Source organism: Typopeltis vanoorti, chromosome 4, assembly GCF_054136105.1.
Source record: "Typopeltis vanoorti isolate ZY-2024b chromosome 4, IOZ_Tvanoo_1.0, whole genome shotgun sequence".
Lineage (NCBI taxonomy): Eukaryota > Metazoa > Arthropoda > Arachnida > Uropygi > Thelyphonidae > Typopeltis > Typopeltis vanoorti.
This window is the reverse complement of record NC_143552.1, coordinates 50,652,401-50,673,038: the sequence shown is the minus strand read 5'-3', so window position 1 is coordinate 50,673,038 and position 20,638 is coordinate 50,652,401. Positions and strand designations below refer to the sequence as shown.

Here is a 20,638-nt window from a genome sequence, read left to right as displayed (position 1 = left end):
CCTCTCCACAATCTCCTGATCCCCCAAGAAACTCAAGTGACCAAATCTGTGCACAGTAGTCAACATGTGGCTGAATCATAGCCTTATAAATAGGGATAATAACCTCCCTATCTTTACTTGTCATTGTGTTCTTCAATGACAAGTAATCCTCTGAGTTGTTTAGCCGACTCTTGCAAGATCCTCTGAATTTCAAATATCTATCCATCATCACCCCCAGATCCCTAGCCTTATCAGTTTCCTGTAAACTAGTTAACCTGTTAATTTGTTAGCTAGCTAACAAGCTAATTATTTCCTGTTAAGATATAGGTGTTTATCGGTACTAATGTACAATAGATTGATCAACCAACCTCTCGTGTATGGGCTCAACATAAAAAAAAATAATAAAATAAAAATAAAATAAACCTAGTAAACAACATGATACAAAGCATGTAATTCTTTCATCCCAAAGTGCATTAACTTACATTTAACAACACTAAATTGATAACCATCATCCTTTTGCCAACACTGTCAGTTTACTTTAATCATCCTGTAAAATATCTACATCACCACTCCCTAGTTTTACATCATCAACAAACAACTGAATATCCCCCTTTTGAATCTTCTGCTCTGTATCATGATTGTACAAATTAAAGAGTAGTGGTCCTAGTACAGAACCCTGGGGTACTTCGCTAGTTACCTTCATTTGACTTGATTCCACTCCACCGTACACCATCCTCTGATATCTGCATATCAGTTGGAACTTTATCTCCGACGATGAAGAAGTTCAAATAGAACTGTCCCAAATTGCTATAACACTATCTCGCAAAATGGTTATCCTCTAAACATCATCAACAAATTTCTATACAAAGATAACCAACAAGAAAGAACAGTCTCCCAGCAAATTTCAACAGCAGTCATCCCCTTTATGGGTTCAATTTCCACCAAAATTGCGAGATTGTTAAAGGCCCATAACATCAGGGTTGTATTTAAACCAACTACTAGCATCACACAGGTTCTAAGATCTCCTAAAGACAGTGTTCCATTTTATAAATATCCAGGTATGTATAATATTCCATGCGCGTGCGGTCTTTCGTACATTGGACAAACTTCGAGAGGCCTGGAAATAAGACAGAACATGTTGGCAATGTAAATCACAACTGAACAATCACCTCCGGGTTAGCACATCACTTTTCAACTTCGAACCACACTATAGACTGGAATAACAGCTCTGTGCCCTGAGTAGACGAAGATTACAGACATCGATTATTTAAAGAAGCAGCAGTAGTGCTACATACAGGCAGCAACCTAAACAGAAATCAAGGGGCCATACTGAAAGATACTTAGAAAAATCTAATTAATTCCCTCAGTTCAACAGATCTACAGTACGCGAATAATCATATTACGCATTTGCATGTAACGCGTGTTCATGATACTGAGTAGAAAGTCACAATTCATATAGACATAGCACACGAACATGTTACCTTAGCTACCTTACAGGTTCTATCATTTTTTGTATTCTTAAACCTTTTTTGCATTTATCATTTTTTTGCACTGTGTAAGCCTTGAGAAAGCTAGTCAGTTACTAGCGAAACCGGTAGGCAATATTGTACGAACATATGTACAAATTAAAAATCTATGGTCAGTTTAACAATAAGTCTTATATTTTTTAACATTTTATGACCAAAAATATGATAATTTAAATACCATTGGACATTTCATGATACCAAAGTACATAACTTTACATTTACTAACATTCAACTGAAATACATTTTTGCATGCCCTAAATTCCAACCAATTCAAATCATTCTATAAGTACTGTTGTCAGTCACATTCCTGATTACTCTTCCTATTTTTGCATCACCATCAGCAAACAGCTATATGTCACCTGTCAAATTCTTCCCAAAGGTTAATATAAGGAATGTAGAAAGAGAATTAAGGAATGGGTGGATAAGAATATAATACTCAGTGAAGGACAGCATAGCTTTGTGGAGGTCAGTCATTCCTTTGTAATCTGCTAACATTGACAGCTGAGTTGGATAAAGGGAATGGCTACATGCTGATACTGCTGGATTTTGCAAAGCCGTTTGATAGGATATCACATGGAACTTTGTTATGCAAACTGCAACAAATGGGGATGGATAACAAACTAGTGATATGGATAAAAGGGTTGCTGATGGGCAGATACCAAAAAGTAGTATATGGAGGAGTAGAATCAAGGAGAAGACAGGTGACTGGTGTGACAGAGCCACAGTGCTCTGTGTTGGACCATTTCTATTAATTTGTACATAAATGATATAGGACATAAGTTGAAGGGAGATATTTAGTTGTTTGCTGATGATGTTAAAGTTGGGTAATAGTTAATTAAGGTGATGTAGAGAGCTTGCAGGATGATTTAAATAGGCTGACAGTATGAGCAAAATATAATGGATATCAATTTAATGTGGAAAAGTGTAAAGTTTTTCATTTTGGGATACAAAGATTGCAAGCTGTGTACCACATTAGTTGGAACTGTAGGAAATTGATAAAGTTGGAGATTTCTGGATAGCAGTAGATAAAAATTGAAGCTGAGGCGGAATATTGCTGACGTTGCTAAGGTAACTCATAAGATTACTTGGTTATTGATGAACACATTAACAAGCAAAGATAAACAAGTTATCATTCCTCTTTCATAATTTATTCATTTATAGCATTCATAATTTAAGACTGACCACACATATGATTTACCCTGATTTTAATCCTTTACTTTAAAGGATTTTATAGGATTAAAATCAGTGTAAATGATATGTGTGTGGTCAGTCTTAAATATGAACGTGAAAACTGGATATTGAATAAATGGACATTGAGAAGAATACAAGCATTCGAGTTGTGGTGCTATAGAAGAGCCCTCAAAAGCTCATGGAGAGATAAAATAACAAATGTAGAGGTGCTGAACACGAAGAATCAACTAGTCAGGGACATCATGAATAGGAAGATGAGAATGGCCGGACATATAATGAGAGTGTCAGCCGTAGAATTAAGTAAAGTAATTTTAGAAGGAAAAATAGAGAGGGAATGAGAACAAGGAGAAGGAGGACATGGATAGATGATGTTCTGGAATGAATGAAATCTAAATTATATGGCTACATCAAAAGAATGGCAGAAAATAAAACAATGTGGAAATCACGATTGCAAACCTTCAATACGAAGATGCCACCTAAGAAGAAGAATGCAAATGAAATATTTTAGTACTTGTCTGAAGGGGTAAAACAAGAGATCATCCCTGAAAGTTGGTTAAGAGTGTGGTTAGCGAGGATGTGAGGATTAGATTTTTTACTTGGAGCGTGGGGAATTAATGGAATGGGTTGCCTGAGTCAGTTTTAGGTGCTCTGTCTGTTAATGGTTTCAAGGAAAGTTATGATAGATATTGTGTTGATAGTTTGGACCTCCCATGATGAGTCTTAGTACTCCATGAAGGTGCTTATGCAATAATAATATTAATAAAGATTGAATAACCATGGACCTGTGGTACGGTACACCATTGGTTACCTCAACTGTTGCAATTTCCTACTTGCTCCATACAGCATTTTTGTATTTGTCACCAGCCATCCTCTTATCCAGGCTAATGGTTTGTATTCTGCAACTAATACAATAGCATTCTATTCTGTTGTCCTATCAAAAGCCTTAGCACAATCCAAAAATATCATCAGAAGAGAAGAGAAGCGGTACCGTGTATCCATTCTCCTTGTCTAACTCAGCCATAACATTATTATAAAATGTGAGCAAGTTACTCAAGTATCACCTTTCTCTAACAAACTGATACTGTTCACTGCAAAGTGTACATTCTCTTTCAACCCATCCACCACTCCAGTAATACCGGTATGTCAGTAGCTATACACATCAATCTTTGCTTTACCCTTGTGCAATGGAATTCTTTCCACTCCTGTAGAATCTTCCTTGTGCTAAGCCTCATATCATACACCCATGTCAAAGGTATAGCTAGTTTAGCTGAATATTCTTTTAGTATCCATACTAATATCCCATAGCTTTTAGCAAAGTGGCACTCACTAGTCGAACAATCTCTTCTACATCTGACACTTGCATACCATCTAAATTTAGTAGAGTTATTCTTTCACATTCATTCTTTCTTGTACTTGCAACATAATATTTGTTTGTGTTGTCTTTAGCTTGCAAGCCAGTTTCTTACATTTATTCTTGCATAACAATTTTGTATAGAAAGGTTTCTTTTATGAAAAAGTCAAATAATTTCTTCTCTGCCATTATAAACAAATCTTGAGTATAAAAAGGTTCAAAATCATCACAATCTTTCCGTTAAAGAAAACATTAGGGTCTACAGTGATTAACTAACCATTAATGTCTTTTCTAAATTTTGACTGCCTCTGAAAGGAGAAAGTCAGCGATGTTGTATGACATTGCAGCAACAGACAAAACAGTTTAAAAAGAAACGATTAGGTTGTGTTTTTAAAATCTGTTTACAGAAATTATTTTGGAAATATTTAAAAAAATAATAAATAATCTGTAATACTTCTTTCAATAAATATCTTCATATTCCATAATTGGATATGAAATTAGCTAATTGTACTGCTGTCCTCTGTGCATCTATATTAGATTACTGCCACCATTAGATTGTTACTCATAGTATGCCTGAACATTCTCAGATGAGAAAATTATTCATGTGCATACTATACCATTCACTTATTTATTGTATTCATTATGATGCAATCAGTGATAATTAACAAAACGGGCAGCTTTAAGGATTGGCATTTCCAAATATTCACAATAAGATTAAAATACAAAAAAAATACCATATAAAACATGATGTAGAATTGGCATTATAAATAAAGCATTGAAATATACAGATGCCCTTCTTCTGATTTCTTTACTCATCAATGAAAAATAATATTTATCACAGACAAGCAGCTCAAGCCTTCATCATCATCAAATTCCTGCCATGTACGCTCAAAGGGTGTACAGGATATGATAGTACTACATGAAAAAAATTACATCATTACCAACTTCCTATCTACAATTTTCCTCCAAATCAGTCTGTTACTTGTCAAGACTCCAACATTATCAGATCTTATATTTCTATCGTCTAAGGCACTTTGTACCGTATCAATCCACCTATATCTTGGTCTTCCTCTGGGTCGTTTTCCTGCCAACCTGGCAGAGAACACTTGTTTTGCTAATCTTTCCTCTCCCATTCTATTTAAGTGACCATACCATCTGAGATTAGCTCTGCTAACGCATTCCTGGATGCCGACAATGTCAAGTTCTTTCCTAATATCCTCATTTTTAATATGATATTGCCATTGATGCCATCTGTTCACGCCTCTAATCTTTCTCAGGACTCTCATATCTGCGGTCTCTAGTCTTTGGTCAAGTGTTTTACTTCTGACTCAGCTCTCAGATCCATAAGTTAAAACTGGTTTGAGCACTGTCTTGTATACAGCTAATTTAGTGTTCTGACTAATTTCTCTCTTATTCCATATGAATTTATTCAATTGACTTCCCACCATACCAGCTTTGCTGATTCTGTTGTCTATTTCTATATTTAATTTACCATCTTCACTAAAAATCGTGCCTAAGTAGCTGAAATGTTTCACTTGTTCCACAGGTTCTCCATTCACAACACAGTTGACATTTTCAATGATTCTGCCTATTTTCATTGTCTTTGTCTTTTTATTGCTGACCCTCATACCATATCATATCTATTACAACCGCCACTCAATTTAGTCAGAGAATCTTGCAGACTTGTAGCGGATTTATTTAGAAGTATAACATCATCCGCATAAAGCAAAATGCTGGCATTAACATCTCCAATTTTAATATCATGTTTAATATCCCTTTCCTTCATAATGTGCTCCATATAGATAATGAATAACAGAGGGGATAATGTACATCCTTGTCTCATGCCAGATTTAACATTAAACCATATTCATGTACTTCCTTCAATTCTAACTGCTGACTTACAACTCAAATAAAGACTAAGTATTGCTTGATATAATGCCCCATTGACGCCATATAACTGTAGCATATTGAATAGCTTCTCTCTTGGCACATTTTCATATGCCTTTTCCAAATCGACAAAACTTAAATACATATCTCTGTTATACCCATGCTTTCTCGACTATTTGTCGTAAAGTGAAGATCTGATCCTGACAGCCTCTATTTCGCCTGAATCTATCTTGTTCTTCACCAAGCTTTTCTTCCACAATTCTTCTCAACCATTTCTCAAGTATACTTGCATAGATCTTACCAGGAACACACAGGGGAAATACTCTGTAATTCTCACATTCAGTGTTTTATTTCCCTTTTTATATATGGGTACTATGAGAGCTCTACTCCAATCATCGGGAATTCGTCCCTCTGTCCAGGCTTTCTGAACTATGCAGTGCAGCCACTGTAAGACTTTTATGCCACCATACTTCAGCATTTCTGGTTGAATATCGTTTACTCCTGCTGCCTTTCCACATTTCAAGCCTTTGATGGCTTTTTCTACTTCAAGTATGGATATGTATTCCTGACTGCATGCCTGGTCAGTGTTTTTTACCACTGTGCTGTCATCACTGCTTGTTTCATTTACAGTTTTTCAAAGTAATTACTCCGTACTTCAAGGATATCTTTTTCTCCCGTTTTCATGTCACCTTTATCATTTCTAACTCCTTTTACAGCACTCTTTCCTTCATTCCTAAGCTTCTTCAACAACCTCTGCAATATTTTGCCACCTTCTTGATATTTATTTTCTATATTCTTGAAAAAATCCTCCTATGACTTTTGTTTAGCTAGTTTTACAGTGTTTAGCATTCTTGCATTTGTCTCTGTATTCTCTAAGAGCACAAGCTGACTTATTTGACAGGAACTTTTGATATGCTTTCATCTTTTCCTTCACTGCCTCTTTAACTTCCTGTGTTCACCAGGGAGTTCTGATTTTTTTATCCTTGCAGACAACCTCACCACATGCCCCTCTGGCAGAATCAATCAATGTTTTCTTCAGAGTTTGCTACTGAATCTCCAAGGTTTGATTCCTGTTCTCAAACTCTTTCATTTTTTCTTCAATAATCTTTGTGTATTTTAACCTACAGTTCACATCTGAGAGCTACTCAACTTTTATTCGCTTTAAAACTTTCTTACATGTTATTCTTTTCAATATGAAATTCAATTTTATCCTGCTCAAGACTAAATAGTGATCACTTCCAATTTCAAATCCTCTATACACTCTGGTGTCTTGCACCAGGGAGAAAACATCACTATGAACAATAACATAGTCAATGAGACTTTTCTTATTCCTAGCCTCTTCTCTCCATGTGAATTTGTGCACATTTTTATGTTGGAACATGGTGTTAGTAATAACCAGTCCATGTCCTGAGCAGAAATCCAACAAGTATTTGCCATTATTATTAGCTTTGCTCTTTTCTCCAAATTTTCCCAAAATATTTTTGTATGTCTTACAATCATTTCCTACTCTACTATTTAGATCCCCAACAAGGACCAACTTTTTCTTTTACATTGTGTCAGTTGCTTTTTCTACTATGGCTACTCCTTCTTTTCCTTGATTGTCATTGCCTGAATATAACATTTTGTATTTATTGCTCAGAAAGATCTCACCAGTTTTTGTCTTTTTTGTTTCAGTCACCCCTATTATGTCATCTGGTACTTATCTAATTCCTCAGCTAGCTCCATTTCTTTGCCATTCAGGCTTCTTATGTTGATAGTACCGATCTTTAACTCTGGTGATGTTGAGTTGGGGTTTGTTTTCAGATTTGTTCCAGTAGCTGACTTTTCGCTGTTCGCCCTGGTTCCCTGGCAATAACAACGGGGACCTTGTTTAACCGGGCAACGCCCCAGCTGGCATGAAATTTTGTCATGTCATACCATCATTTTTTATTTTGGTTTAACCAATAAGAATACAATTTGGTTGTCTAAATCCCAAATTGCCAGCCCATCCTCGTTCGTTCAGTATCCAGGTAGATTCCCAACAGGGTGCACCACGAGAAGGTGAGGATTTAGGTCAGAAGCCCTGGTCTGTTCTCTGCATTCCTTTAAAGGCTATGTGGAGGTCTCCTCTCAGTTATACAGCTTTTATCCTTAAACACCCCAGCTGAGGCCTTTTAAAGGAAAAAAAAATTAGGAATGGTGGCTGGTTAGCATTTATACAGTCGCTCTTGAAGTCAACATGAGAATGAAAAACATGAAACAGTGCTGAATGTAGTATCTCAGGTGTCATTCCTGAATGGGACACTCATTAATAGATACAGGAATGATTCAAGGTGATATTATAATTTATGTATACTAGCTGGTTGGCCGAGTGTTAGCATATCCACTCTCTAGCCCAGTGGTTCTCAAACGTTTTAAAGTCGACTGCATTTAAAATCCTACAAATAATTGTAGGCGCACTATATACATATTTCTGAGAAATATGTTATAATAATTGAGTCAAATATTACAGTAAAAAATAATGCGATAAAAAAAAATAAAATGAAACATATCTTAAGTTTATTCATTCTTGTGTTTATGAGAAACATGAGCCTGATATGTCCTAGCGATTGCTTCAATGTTTGGGCATATATTTGAAAGGCAAACTCTCATTTCCTCGTCAATACATTGAAGAGTTCCTCTCTTTTTACACTTAATTGTGGTGAGGGTAGAAAATCCTAATTTACATAAATATGATGTTGAAAATTGTAGTAAAATGTTCAAAGCTTTTTTAGATATTGACACATATTCTTATTTTATAGAAATCCAAAAGGCTTCAAGAGACAATTCCTTATGTTAAATCATCAATCCACGATCAGTGGATATAGCTGCCAGTTCTTCTTCTTCTGTTAATGTTAAACCAAAATCACTTAAAGTTTCCATAAATGGGTTTCTAATCCAATCGTATTGTTCAGTGTTAAGTGATGGAAAATAAGAACTCAATTTTTCTTCTAAACTTGTTAAATGTTCAACTATTATTGGAAATGTTTCATTTATGTAAGTGTTACTTACCAATGGAAACATTTCCAAATTACCTTTAACAGCTTTTCTTTTCCAAATCTGTAGTTTTCTCTGAAACGCTTTCATTTTGTCAGTGGATGTGAGAATATTTTCTTCTTTCCCTTGCATGCTAGTATTCAAAATATTGAGCTGCTGAAATATATCGGCCAAATACTGTAACCTGGCAATCCAAAATTCGCACCGAAGGAGGTTACAAAAATGTAATTGTTTCATCTCTTCAAAAAATGCAAGAAGTTCTTGTCGTAGCTCGTGTACACGGGTAAGTACTCCCCCCCCCCCCCCTTGACAGCCACCTCACCTCAGTGTGTAAAAGCAGCCGTCTGTGTTGTGAATCCATATTGATACAAAGCTTTTCAAATAAACGCGATTTGACAGGTCTTGTTTTAATAAAGTTTACCATCTGAACAAGTTGATCTAAAGTTTCCCTTAATTTTTCTCCCAATGTTTTTGCCATCAAGGCCTCCCTATGATCAAAGTAGTGAGTTACGATAACATTCTCATTTTGTTTTTTTACAAAAGATGTAAGGCCCTTAACACAGCCTACCATGGAAGGGGCTCCATCTGTACAAATACCTACACACGACTTCCATGTTAACTGCCATTTATCAAGATAGCTATTCAAAATGTTAAAAACATCCTCACCTTTTGTAGATACACTTAATTTTTTGCAAAAAAGAAACTGATTTACTATTTGATCTTCATTAATAAAACGGACGAATGCTAAGAGTTGTGCCTTGTTGGTAATGTCTGTTGACTCATCAACTTGCAATGCAAAATTTGAATACTGAAGTTTATTACAACATACGTTTTTCTCGATATCAGAAGACATTTCTATAATATGCCTGTGAACTGTATCGTTGGACAGAGGAATCTTGCTTATTTTCATTTCTGCTTCATTTCCTAGCATTGTCGTGACCTATTTTTTGCTATCAGTTCTGAGACTTGATAAGAAGCGATTTGAGCTTTATCAGAAACAGTCATTATACTTTAAAGAATTTGCTGCTTTTGTTTGCTGTTCAGACAATCTCTTGAAAAAACTTACAGATTTATCTTGTAAATTAGAGTGTATAGTTTTAAAATGTTTACTCAATTTACTAGGAAGCAATGATTCATTTGCCATTTTACATCCACATACTAAACATAGCGGCAAGGATGATCTTCACTTCCGGTCCAAGTGAAACCAAAGCTTAAATAACTTTCATTATATTTGCGAGTAGGCCGCGATTTTGCTTTCTTACTTGCACTTAACTTTTGCTCACTTCCAGAATCTGATTCTCAATATCACGCTTTTTGAGAAATCTATCCATTTTATTTGGGTGTATTTATCTGAAAATAAGTAATATGCACATAGCATCCACTTCCAACACTTTTAAAATGAGCAATATACACAACAAGAATAAACCATATTCTTGTTCTCTTTGCAAGAAAAACCGCTGTTAATTAACATAATAATGATGTGTTGACGAAAAGAGCGGTATATCCGTAATGAAAAGGTATAATAGAGTAAGTATATTTATTTTTATATCTGGACACATATTTCTCTGGAATACCATAGGGTGCACCTGGAAATCTTCTAGGGCTCACCCTTTGAGAACCACTGCTCTAGCCAAAAGGCTGCAGGTTTGAATCGTGCCGTGGGCATGGATGTTTGTGATCATCTGTGAAAATACTATTGGTGGTGGTGGTAGTGTTGTAGATGAAGTTTGCTGTAGTTGGTGGATTGAAGACAGAGAGTTGGAGTAGGTGCCCTCCCTTGATGAATCTTTAGACTCCTTGGAGGTGTCATGTAGTAGTAATAATAATAATGTAAAGATTAGAACTCTTCGGCATTTGTTGGCTTGGTTTGGCAAAAAATTATATGCGTTAGTGAGACATTGGATTGTTCAGGGAAGAAGATATTGTTATAGGAATAGAATGTAATAGAGTAGAGAGAGAGAGTAGGACTTTGGTGTGTGTGTTGGGGGTGGGGAAAGGTTGCTAATAATAGCAGAAGAATTGTAACTAGCAAGATGAAGTTCAGCAGAAGGTAAGTTTGAGGGGGAGTATCTTACTTGAATATCTGGTAAAACATATTCAAAATATATAAGTTGGTTGTTGCTGTAGTCAAGGGGATGCCAAAAGTGATGTGAGTAACATCTGCAAATTCATTCCATGAGTGTAGAACAAGTAATCATTTTGGAGAAATTTAATTTTACATGTCACTCAGCAGCTACATAAATAGGATTTATGTAGCTGCTGAGTGACAGTTACCTAAAATAGCATGTGATGGGAAGGAGGGGGGTATATGATGATAACATCAGAATATTTGTCCATAACAGGTAATCACTTTGTCTCCATTTGGCATGATCATACAGTCTTGATTGGAGATGGGTAAGTCTAGATTTTTCAGTTAAATGGTATATGTAGAATTACAGGTGATTATGACGAAGTAGGCAGCTTGAAAAAGTGCCAAGCTTGGACAAGTATAAGAAATGCAATTTGAGTAGTGTGTGGAAAAGATATATATATATATATATATATGAAAAGTAGCATAATTAAACAGGAAATGGGGTGGAAAACATTAGAGCAGATTTATTAAGGAGACAGATGATCAGCAAGCTTGTGAACTGTACAAATCACAAACAAGAATGGTGACCAGATGAGGATGGCAAATTCATGTTATGAGAGGAAAGTCACTGAACAGGCTAAAGGAAATAATAATAATATTACAATTATGTGACATCGCCAGGGAGTCCAAAGACTCATCGAAGAAGGGCACCTACTTTATAGCTCTTCGTCTCCACCACTCAATCCACCAATTGCATCATCTACACCAACGGAATCTACTGACCACTATTTTCACAGACAATCACAAACATCCATGCCCACAGTGGGATTCGAACCTGCAGCCTTTTGGCTGGAGAGCAGATACACTAACCACTCGGCCAGCCAGACCGGCATAATTCTTTCTCTACATGCCAAGTAAAAGGAAGAATGATTATAGAATAATAACTTCAATTAACTTTAACCACCTACCAGCTAGGACGTATATATATATATGTCCACATTTCCATGGATGCGAAGTGCATATTAAAATTGTAATACCATTGATATTTATGATAGATACGAAGCTTTTGAAGGTGTGTATTTGATCTTTAATGGCCGGTAAGGTGGTTAATGAATGCTGATGAGTGAGAGAGAGAGAGAGAGGTTACAGGAAGAGGAAAAGTAATTGATTACTGTACAGGTGTCCAGATAGGTATAATGCAGTGAATGATATAACAGGGATTGATATGAGAATGGAGAAGATGAACTGGAGGCGTTTAGATTATTATGCAATCTCAGTATTAATATGGACATTGGATTGTAGAATATTGTCTCAAATTACAGAGAAAAATTCAAGATCACTGGCAGTTCCCCTAACTAAACCATTTAAGTTTGATCACTTGTAGAGGGAAAAGGGCAAGATAGTGCTGTTACATATAGGAGACTCTAAGGCAAAAGTAGTAAATTATACTACTTTTGCCTTAATAATTGCTCTATAAATTATAGAGCAGTTATTTTACAAGTGGTTTGTAACATATTGGAAAAGTTGGTTAAGGACAGAATTCAGGAGTCGATGTATGGGAATATGATGCCGTACAAAGGACAGCATGTCTTAGTGAAGGAAAGATAATGTTGTTCGCTCATTTTCTATAATAAAGTTACATTTGAGTCAGATACTCTACAGCTCTCCTGTACTTACTACATCATACTGTAGAATGTAGAAAGATACTGTTAAATGATTTGCAAAAGCCTTCAACACAATATCACACTGATCAGTTATACAAGTTGAAGCAAATAAGAATGAACAATAAAGCTTATGACAGCCATAAGAGATTAGCTGATGGACATACACCTGTGTGTAGCATCTGGCATAATCAAAGAAAAGTGAAATTCATGGTGAGCCTACAAAGGCATTGTACTTTCAGTTTGCACATTAATGTTATTGGGAATGATTTGAGGAAGAATTTTCAGTTGGTTGCTGATGATGCAAAACTGAGGAGGAGGATAGTTATTTAAAAAAAAAATGATATGGCTGTTCTGCAGGATGATTTGAATAGTCTTACAGTGTGGACAAAGGATAATGGTTAGCAGTTTAATGTTACAAAGTGTAAGGTTATGTACTCCAGGCTTGAAGAGATTACAAGTAGGGTTTATACAAAAACCGACTTTTGAAAAAAACAGTTTTCGAATTCCAGTATTTCCAAAAAAACTGGTTTTCGAATTTTTACAAAAAAAAAAAAAATTTAATTAAAACAGTAAAAAAAATGTATACTTATTTTAAAATTTTTCAGTTTATTTAATATTTATGGAACTACAAAACTATAACAAAATAAAATATACTCAATACAAAACCAAATAAATAAAATAAAGCACTAAAATAACTAAAATCCATACAATTTTTCAGTTTATTTAATATTTATGGAACTACTGTTTCCAATGAACTACTATCTATGGAAAAATATAACAAAATAAAATATACTACATACAAAACAATATATAAAAAAAAAACTAAAATAACTAAAATCTGTATAAAATATAAATTTTTATTTTTGTTGAAAGCTTATTTTTCACTTGGTTAGACTATAATAATTTTAGTTTAATCCTTTATCCAAGTATGAGCAAACAAAGTTTACGCCTGAAAATATCTTCAGGACTTGGGTAAGGTAGTACAACACCGGGCTACTCTTAGCAAAGGTGGGCCAAGCTAACATCACTCCTATCTCAGTATCTCCCATAATGCAAAACACATCTCCTTGCGGATATGTATAATATTATGCATTAAGGGAAGGGCCACTACCCAGACTAGTTTCGACCTTTATTGAGGTCTCTTCAGTGGGAGCCAGGCCCGAGTGGAGATACCAGGTAGAAGCATTAGCAAGGTCATCTCTACCTATAGCAGTTGCCAAACGGTGTGCCACCTTTTTATTAAATTACTCTGGATTTAAAGAAAGATGTTGAAAGTTTATTTTTCACTTGGTTAGACTATAATAATTTTAGTTTAATCCTTTATCCAAGTGTGAGCAAACAAAGTTTGTGCCTGGAAATATCTTCAGGTCACTGGGTAAGGTATTATTTCTCTAAATCCAGAGTAGTTTAATAAAATGGCACAACTTTTGGCAATTCCTATAGGTAAAGATTACTTCACTTTCTGCCTGGTATCTCCACTTCTGGGCCTCGCTCCCACTGAAGAGACCTCAATAAAGGTCGAAACTAGCCTGGAAATATCTTCAGGACTGAGGTAAGATAGTATTTCTCTAAATCCAGATCCTATAGGAGTTGCCAAAAGGTGTGCCACCTTTTTATTAAATTACTCTGGATTTAGGGAAAGATGTGGAAAGTTTATTTTTTCACTTGGTTAGACTATAATAATTTTAGTTTAATCCTTTATCCAAGTGTGAGCAAACAAAGTTTGCACATGGAAATATCTTCAGGACACTGGGTAGTGTAGTATTTCTCTAAATCCAGAGTAATTTAATAAAATGGTGGCACAACTTTTGGCAACTCCTATAGGTAAAGATGACCTCACCTTCTGCCTGGTATCTCCACTTCTGGGCCTCGCTCCCACTGAAGAGACCTCAATAAAGGTCGAAACTAGTCTGGGTAGTGGCCCTTCCCTTAATGCATAACATTATACATATCCGCAAAGAGATGTGTTTTGCATTATGGGAGATACTGAGATAGGAGTGATGTTATCTTGCTCCACCTTTGCAACGAGTTGCCTGGTGTTGTACTACCTTACCCCAGTCCTGAAGATGTTTTCAGGCGCAAACTTTGTTTGCTCACACTTGAATAAAGGATTAAACTAAAATTATTAAAATTTTTATTTTATTTAATATTTTTCTTCAGGAAATATGATTTCAAAAAACGTAAAATATCCACTGAACTATTACTTAATCTTGTTCTTATTCTAGATACAAAATTGCCTGAAATAGAAAATACTCTCTCACTGGCTACTTAACTTGGTTTTATCGTTTTCAGGGCATCAAATAATAACTCTAAATTCTTTGTTCTTTTATTAATTGCCTCAAATACTGAAAATTCGACCTTCAGTGTCTTCGGATTTGATATTATTTCCTCAGTTCCTCACGAAACCTATGAATTCATTTTTCCATGGCGTCTTTTAGAGCATTGCCCTGATTACTAGATTCTCCATCTCTGATATATTCATCATTGGAATATGTTTCCATACAAGAATTTGGATATATTCTAGACATTTTTCTCTCTCTCTCTATGTTCACTGGACATCTACGGATGCTGTATAGCTCAGTAGATGTCCAGTGAACATAGAGAGAACATCTTCCGATGCTCAGTGATGTACCACACCAGGCTTAGCCATGTAGTCCTGTTGTTTGCTTTTTTGGCAGCCTCAACTCTCTGAAGATGAGTTACTTCACACACCATCCATCCATCTCATTGATGGTCTACCCCTTCCTCTTTTTCCAGGAACTTTACCTTTTATTACTGTTCTGAGAGGTCTCCTTCCATCCTTTCTATGTGTCCAAAATATTTTAACATTCTTCTGCCAATATCCTTATGGAGCCTTAAAGTTCTACTGATCTTGTCTAACACCCATTCATTTGTACACCTTTCAGTATATGATATCCTCAACAGCCTTCTGTAAGAAAGGAGATATCCTTTCTCTCAAACGGATATCTCTCAAAAGCAGATATTCGTTTCTTATCTGACTTCTTTAAGTTCCAGGTCTCACATCCATAAGTCGCTGTTGGAAAACAACTGCATCCAAAATCCTCAACTTTGTTCCCGTGGAGATAGATCCATCCTTCCAGATTTTAGACAGGTCTCTGACTGTTGTTTTAGCCATTCCTAGCTTTTTTCTGCATCTTCTGAACAGCAATTCTTCACATTAATAATGGATCCCAGGTACTCACATGCTCAACACAGTCAAAAGCTTTAGAGTATTCTAAGAAACACGTTACCAGAGGGAGTCTGAATTCTTTATTCTGAAGTCTTAAATTCTTTATATTTTTCTATGATCTGTGTAAGGCAAAGGATCTGATCTCTGGTGCCCTTACCTTTCCTAAAACCTGCTTGTTCCTCAGGCATCTCTGCTTCAGCTTTGACCTCAGTCCTATTTAGCATGATCTTCAATAAAATTTTGCTTGTATGAGATACTAAACTAATAGTTCTGTAGTTGTTGCACGCTTTCATATCTCCTTTCTTATGTAGTGGTATGAAAACCGACTTCTTCCAAATATACCAAAAGGTTACCAATTCAACTTGTCTTCTTTCTTGAATTGTACTTTTAAAGTATTTAATAATTTGGAACTAATTTCAGTCTTTAAATTTTTTAGTTCATTTAACAGAAATTCAAATACACCTTCACTTGTTAATAAATTGGCATCATACCGCCCTAAGGCCTCAACTACCAGGCGTACTGGTCCTAACACTTTAAGAAGCTCCATTATTTTTAGGATATTGAGCTTCATTCCACATGTGAGAAGCACCAATATCATTCAAAGCTAAAACAACACATTCTTTTAATGTTATAAATCTTTCAATCATGGCCTCTAAACTATTCCATCTCATTTGACAGTCAAGAATCAGACTTAATTCCTTTCCTTTTTCTTGTTTTACATAATTCTGAAGGATGCTATCTCTTACAGGAGATTTTCTAAGAAGTTTGCAAATTTTTCTAATTTGGGAAATTGATTGTTTGTGGTTGTCAGACAACATAGGGAATCCACAGTCATTATCTAGATCAAGGGAATTTAAAAAATCCTCGCTGTAGTCATCTTCACACTCTACTTCATCTGCCAATTCCTCACTTGTAATATATACATCGGTTTCAATCAAAATGTTAACATTTTAAATTAAATAATTAATTAATTTTTACATATTAATTCTAGTATCTGAAACTGGTTTTTTAAATTTAAAAATCGGTTTTCAAATTTTACAAATTTATTGGAAAAAAAAAGGTTTTTAAAAACTGACAAACCCTAATTACAAGCTGTGCATTTTTTGTAGTTTTCTGTGTGGATTTCTTGGTAATGGTAGTAGTGGAGAAGATTCAAAGGCGAGTGATCAAAATTGATTGAAAAGAGAAATGTGATAGAAACACAGAAGTTACTAAAACGGTTTTATGGATATATAGATATCCATATATATAGACAGATATATAGATACTTAAGAAATGTTTGAGTACATGACCAGATCAAAGAGTGGGTCATCCATGCTGGTTGTTTAATGCCTTGGTTAGCAAGGACATGTTAATTAGTTTGTTGAATATGTGGAATAGTTTGCCATAAGTAGTCATGAGAGTTTTGTCATTGCGTTGGATGTGAGTCTGCTACAATGAATTTTGGACTCCGTGAATATGCACATATTATAGTAATAATAATAATAACTTTTAAAAAATTAATCTATAAAAATAAGATTATGGAATTTTTTGAATTTGTTATCTTTATTCTTAGGCAGTATCATTAAGAATTGTTATTTCATATAAGGCTGACTACATTTAGAACAAATCACTTTCTTCATATCACTGTACAGATTGATCATAAACGGTTTGAAGAAGGAGATATTGGCTATTTACTAATGCCATCTACAAAAACAGAACTTGAAAATTATGTGGGATTTGGAACATCATCAGGAAGCCAAGGGAATGGGCCTACTAGACATTCTTCGAGTACTTGTCAAGTTGGTGGATTAACATTAAGTACTAAAGATTCTTTCAGCATTGATACCCAAGTCTGTTCAACAAAACTCACACAAAATGGTAAGGTGTTATTTTATTATATCATTTATAGTGTCAGACAAAAACTTAAAAATGAATGCTTTTTTGAAGAAATTATATTGTGCAAATATAATTTCTTCATTTTTAGTAAGAAATTTTTTTTTTCCTCCTCCTATATAGCATCTAGATAAATAAATAAAAAATGGTGAGTAGCCAATGATGAGTATAACCACTTAGTCTAAAAACTGTTTCTTTATGACATGCCATATAGTCAAGAAGTGGTCGCACTTTATCCAGACTGATTATGAAAAACTTTCAACAGTTGTTATTTGAGATTATGGCCAAATCAAATCAGACTATGGGGCCAGTGTGTTATGTCTGTTAACTGCATGTATTCTTCCAGCCAGTTTGCTTGTTTTGCAGGAGAGGGAATAAGACTTAAGTTTTGAGAGAAATTCGTGTTAGAGGTTTAATGGAGCAAAACAGCACTGTGAAAGAATTTAAAACATTATTTAATTCTTCCAGTATGTCATCTCAATCATTTAGACATTGTCAGGGAGTACACTGTGAGACTTGTAACACACACACACAGGCAACACAAAACTGAGTGAAACATTTAGTCAAAAGACTAGAGTCCTAACTAGGTGGGGCACCTGTTTTTCATCCTAGTATGTAAACTGGGATCTCCAAGAATTAGAATTTCCTGTTACATAAGCAAAGTGGATATTAAATCCAGCAATATAATAATTACAATTTCCCATATTTTGGGAAGTTTAATGTAATCATGTTTATTTAAATTATGCTAATTTCTGAGAGCAGCTGCATATTCTAAATATAGTCTTTCTTTCTCTTCTAAATTGACTGCAGTCGGGCATGGTGGTCTTTTTCCAACTGATTCTATGAGCCATATCTAGAGCACGGTCTGCAAGGCTCGATTCACCATAGTCATGACTGTAGGTGTATTTTTTGCATTCTTCTGTGTGGCTATTGGCTGATCTTCCTGTCTGTCAATAGTAGGCTAACTTGTAGGAATAGAGCACTTTATATATTCCAGACACATAGAGAGGTGAGAGTTAATTTTTTGTAGAACATATAAGGGTCGCAAGCTTGCAGTGGAGCTTGAAAGCTGTGCAGAGATATTATCATCCCCCCCCCCCTCTCACATAGGAGATGATAATGATAGCATTAGTAAAATCTTTCTGAAGAGAAGGTCAAGGATTATGGGAAGGATTTTTTTTTTTTTTTTTGACACCTTGAGAACTGTAGCCATTAGATATGAAGGTGTGATGTATATGATTAAGTTCTACTATAAGAGAGGACTCGTTAGAATTAAGTTATTCTCAGTTGGTTAGTGTTTTAATGATACTATATTGTTGAGGTTTGTGCAGGGGGGGGGGGGTGATGGGAAAGTTTGTGAATGTATCTGCCTTTGTAGGCAGGTTTCCTGTATACTGAAAAGGACAGGTTACTATGGGATAGGCATGTCATTAAGGTGTCTTTTAAAATCTAAACTATTACTAATTTCTTTTTTCATGGTAAACTGGATTCTAGGATGAATACTATTGAGTTGAAAGAGGAAAGAGTAATGTATCTAGGTCATGAAGCGAAATGGAGAACACACCACCTGTGGAGACTACAGGTGCCCACAGAGGGTGCCCCACCTAGTCTTTACATGTTGCCTTTGTGTGTGTGCGTGTGTGTGTGCGTGTGTGTGTGTGTGTGTGTGTGTTACGTCTCATGTTGTACTCCCTGGTGATGTTTCAGTGAATGGAATGAAATATTAGAATTGAATAATATTTTTAATCCTTTCTCAGTGCACTGTTTCATTCCATTAAGTCTCTAACACACAGATTATGATTATTCATGGTGAAGATAGAGTGCACAAAGCAAAACATTACGATAAGTTGAAACTTTGATTGTCTAGAGAATTAAACAGGCTGGCCTTTCTCACAAATATCAGGATACAGAAATATTACCAAACTGTGTGAAATTGAAAGTCAAGTTCAAATTTAAAACAGCCCTCCATATCTACAAGTACATGAGTTTTACTCTATTATGAGAACCGATCGCTGCTATATCATCATTGCTGCTGCCATTCCAACCATCAGCTTATTGCAGTTGTAGCTCTCAGCTATTCTGAACACTGAACTCCTCTACCATTCTCTTTGATATTTCAGAAGCCTCTGCTCAGAAAGAATTTGTAAAAATAAAAAATAAACACATCAAAAAGTGCAACAGTCTTCTGGATTCTAAACCAGTACCTCTAGTTCAACCCCTTCATACAATAGCTAACATGTCATCAAAAAGGTTTAGCAATGCTGCCGTCATTGACCTTAGTCAATTTTGGCCATAATTTTGGTGTTGTTCTGAAGCAAATACCAGCAGTAGACCTGATGTTCAACATCGAATATGGATCCATAATTTAGCTCTGGAAATAGCTAACAACATTAGGCTTGACTTTGCCAGCATTCTTTTTCAGTCTTCGCTCCCCCTCCCCTAAAAGAAATCTATCATCTTGCCAACTCATTGCCCTCAAGAAATGCAAAGAATAGCAGTATAGTCATCACCTGATACGACAAGTTCACTGGTATTAAGTCTTATTCTTAATAACAGTGAATAGAAAAATGGACATCATTCTCAGAGACCACTCCACCATCTGGATTTAAATTACGATCCCATCAAATCTCAGGTCAAAAAATTGAAAAGTCTGCTCAGCTCAAAAAAAGTTTCTTCCTGGTCTCCTGAAATCACCATAAAACTCAAAGCCTTCAGTTCTCATCCACCTACCTCAGATATACAGATGACTAAAAATATGCAAACCTAATTGCTTTACTAAGACTTATAATAGATGCTACAGATTCCCGATGATATAAATTAGCAAAACAACAAGTGCTCTTGTTGAAAGTTTATTTTCCACTTGGTTAGAGTATAATAAATTTAGTTTAA

The 20,638-nt window shown here is 35.3% G+C and overlaps 1 protein-coding gene across 2 annotated transcripts in view; it reads left to right on the top strand.

Moving 5' to 3' along the window:
* The window catches only part of mbc (dedicator of cytokinesis protein myoblast city), a 643,249-nt gene that overhangs the window by 292,976 nt on the left and 329,635 nt on the right, over positions 1-20,638 (top strand). For both annotated transcript variants that reach the window (XM_090391142.1, XM_090391141.1), the window contains exon 18: positions 17,509-17,734. In XM_090391142.1, coding sequence (XP_090247268.1) covers positions 17,509-17,734 — 226 coding nt within the window. The remainder of the gene's footprint in view (positions 1-17,508; positions 17,735-20,638) is intronic.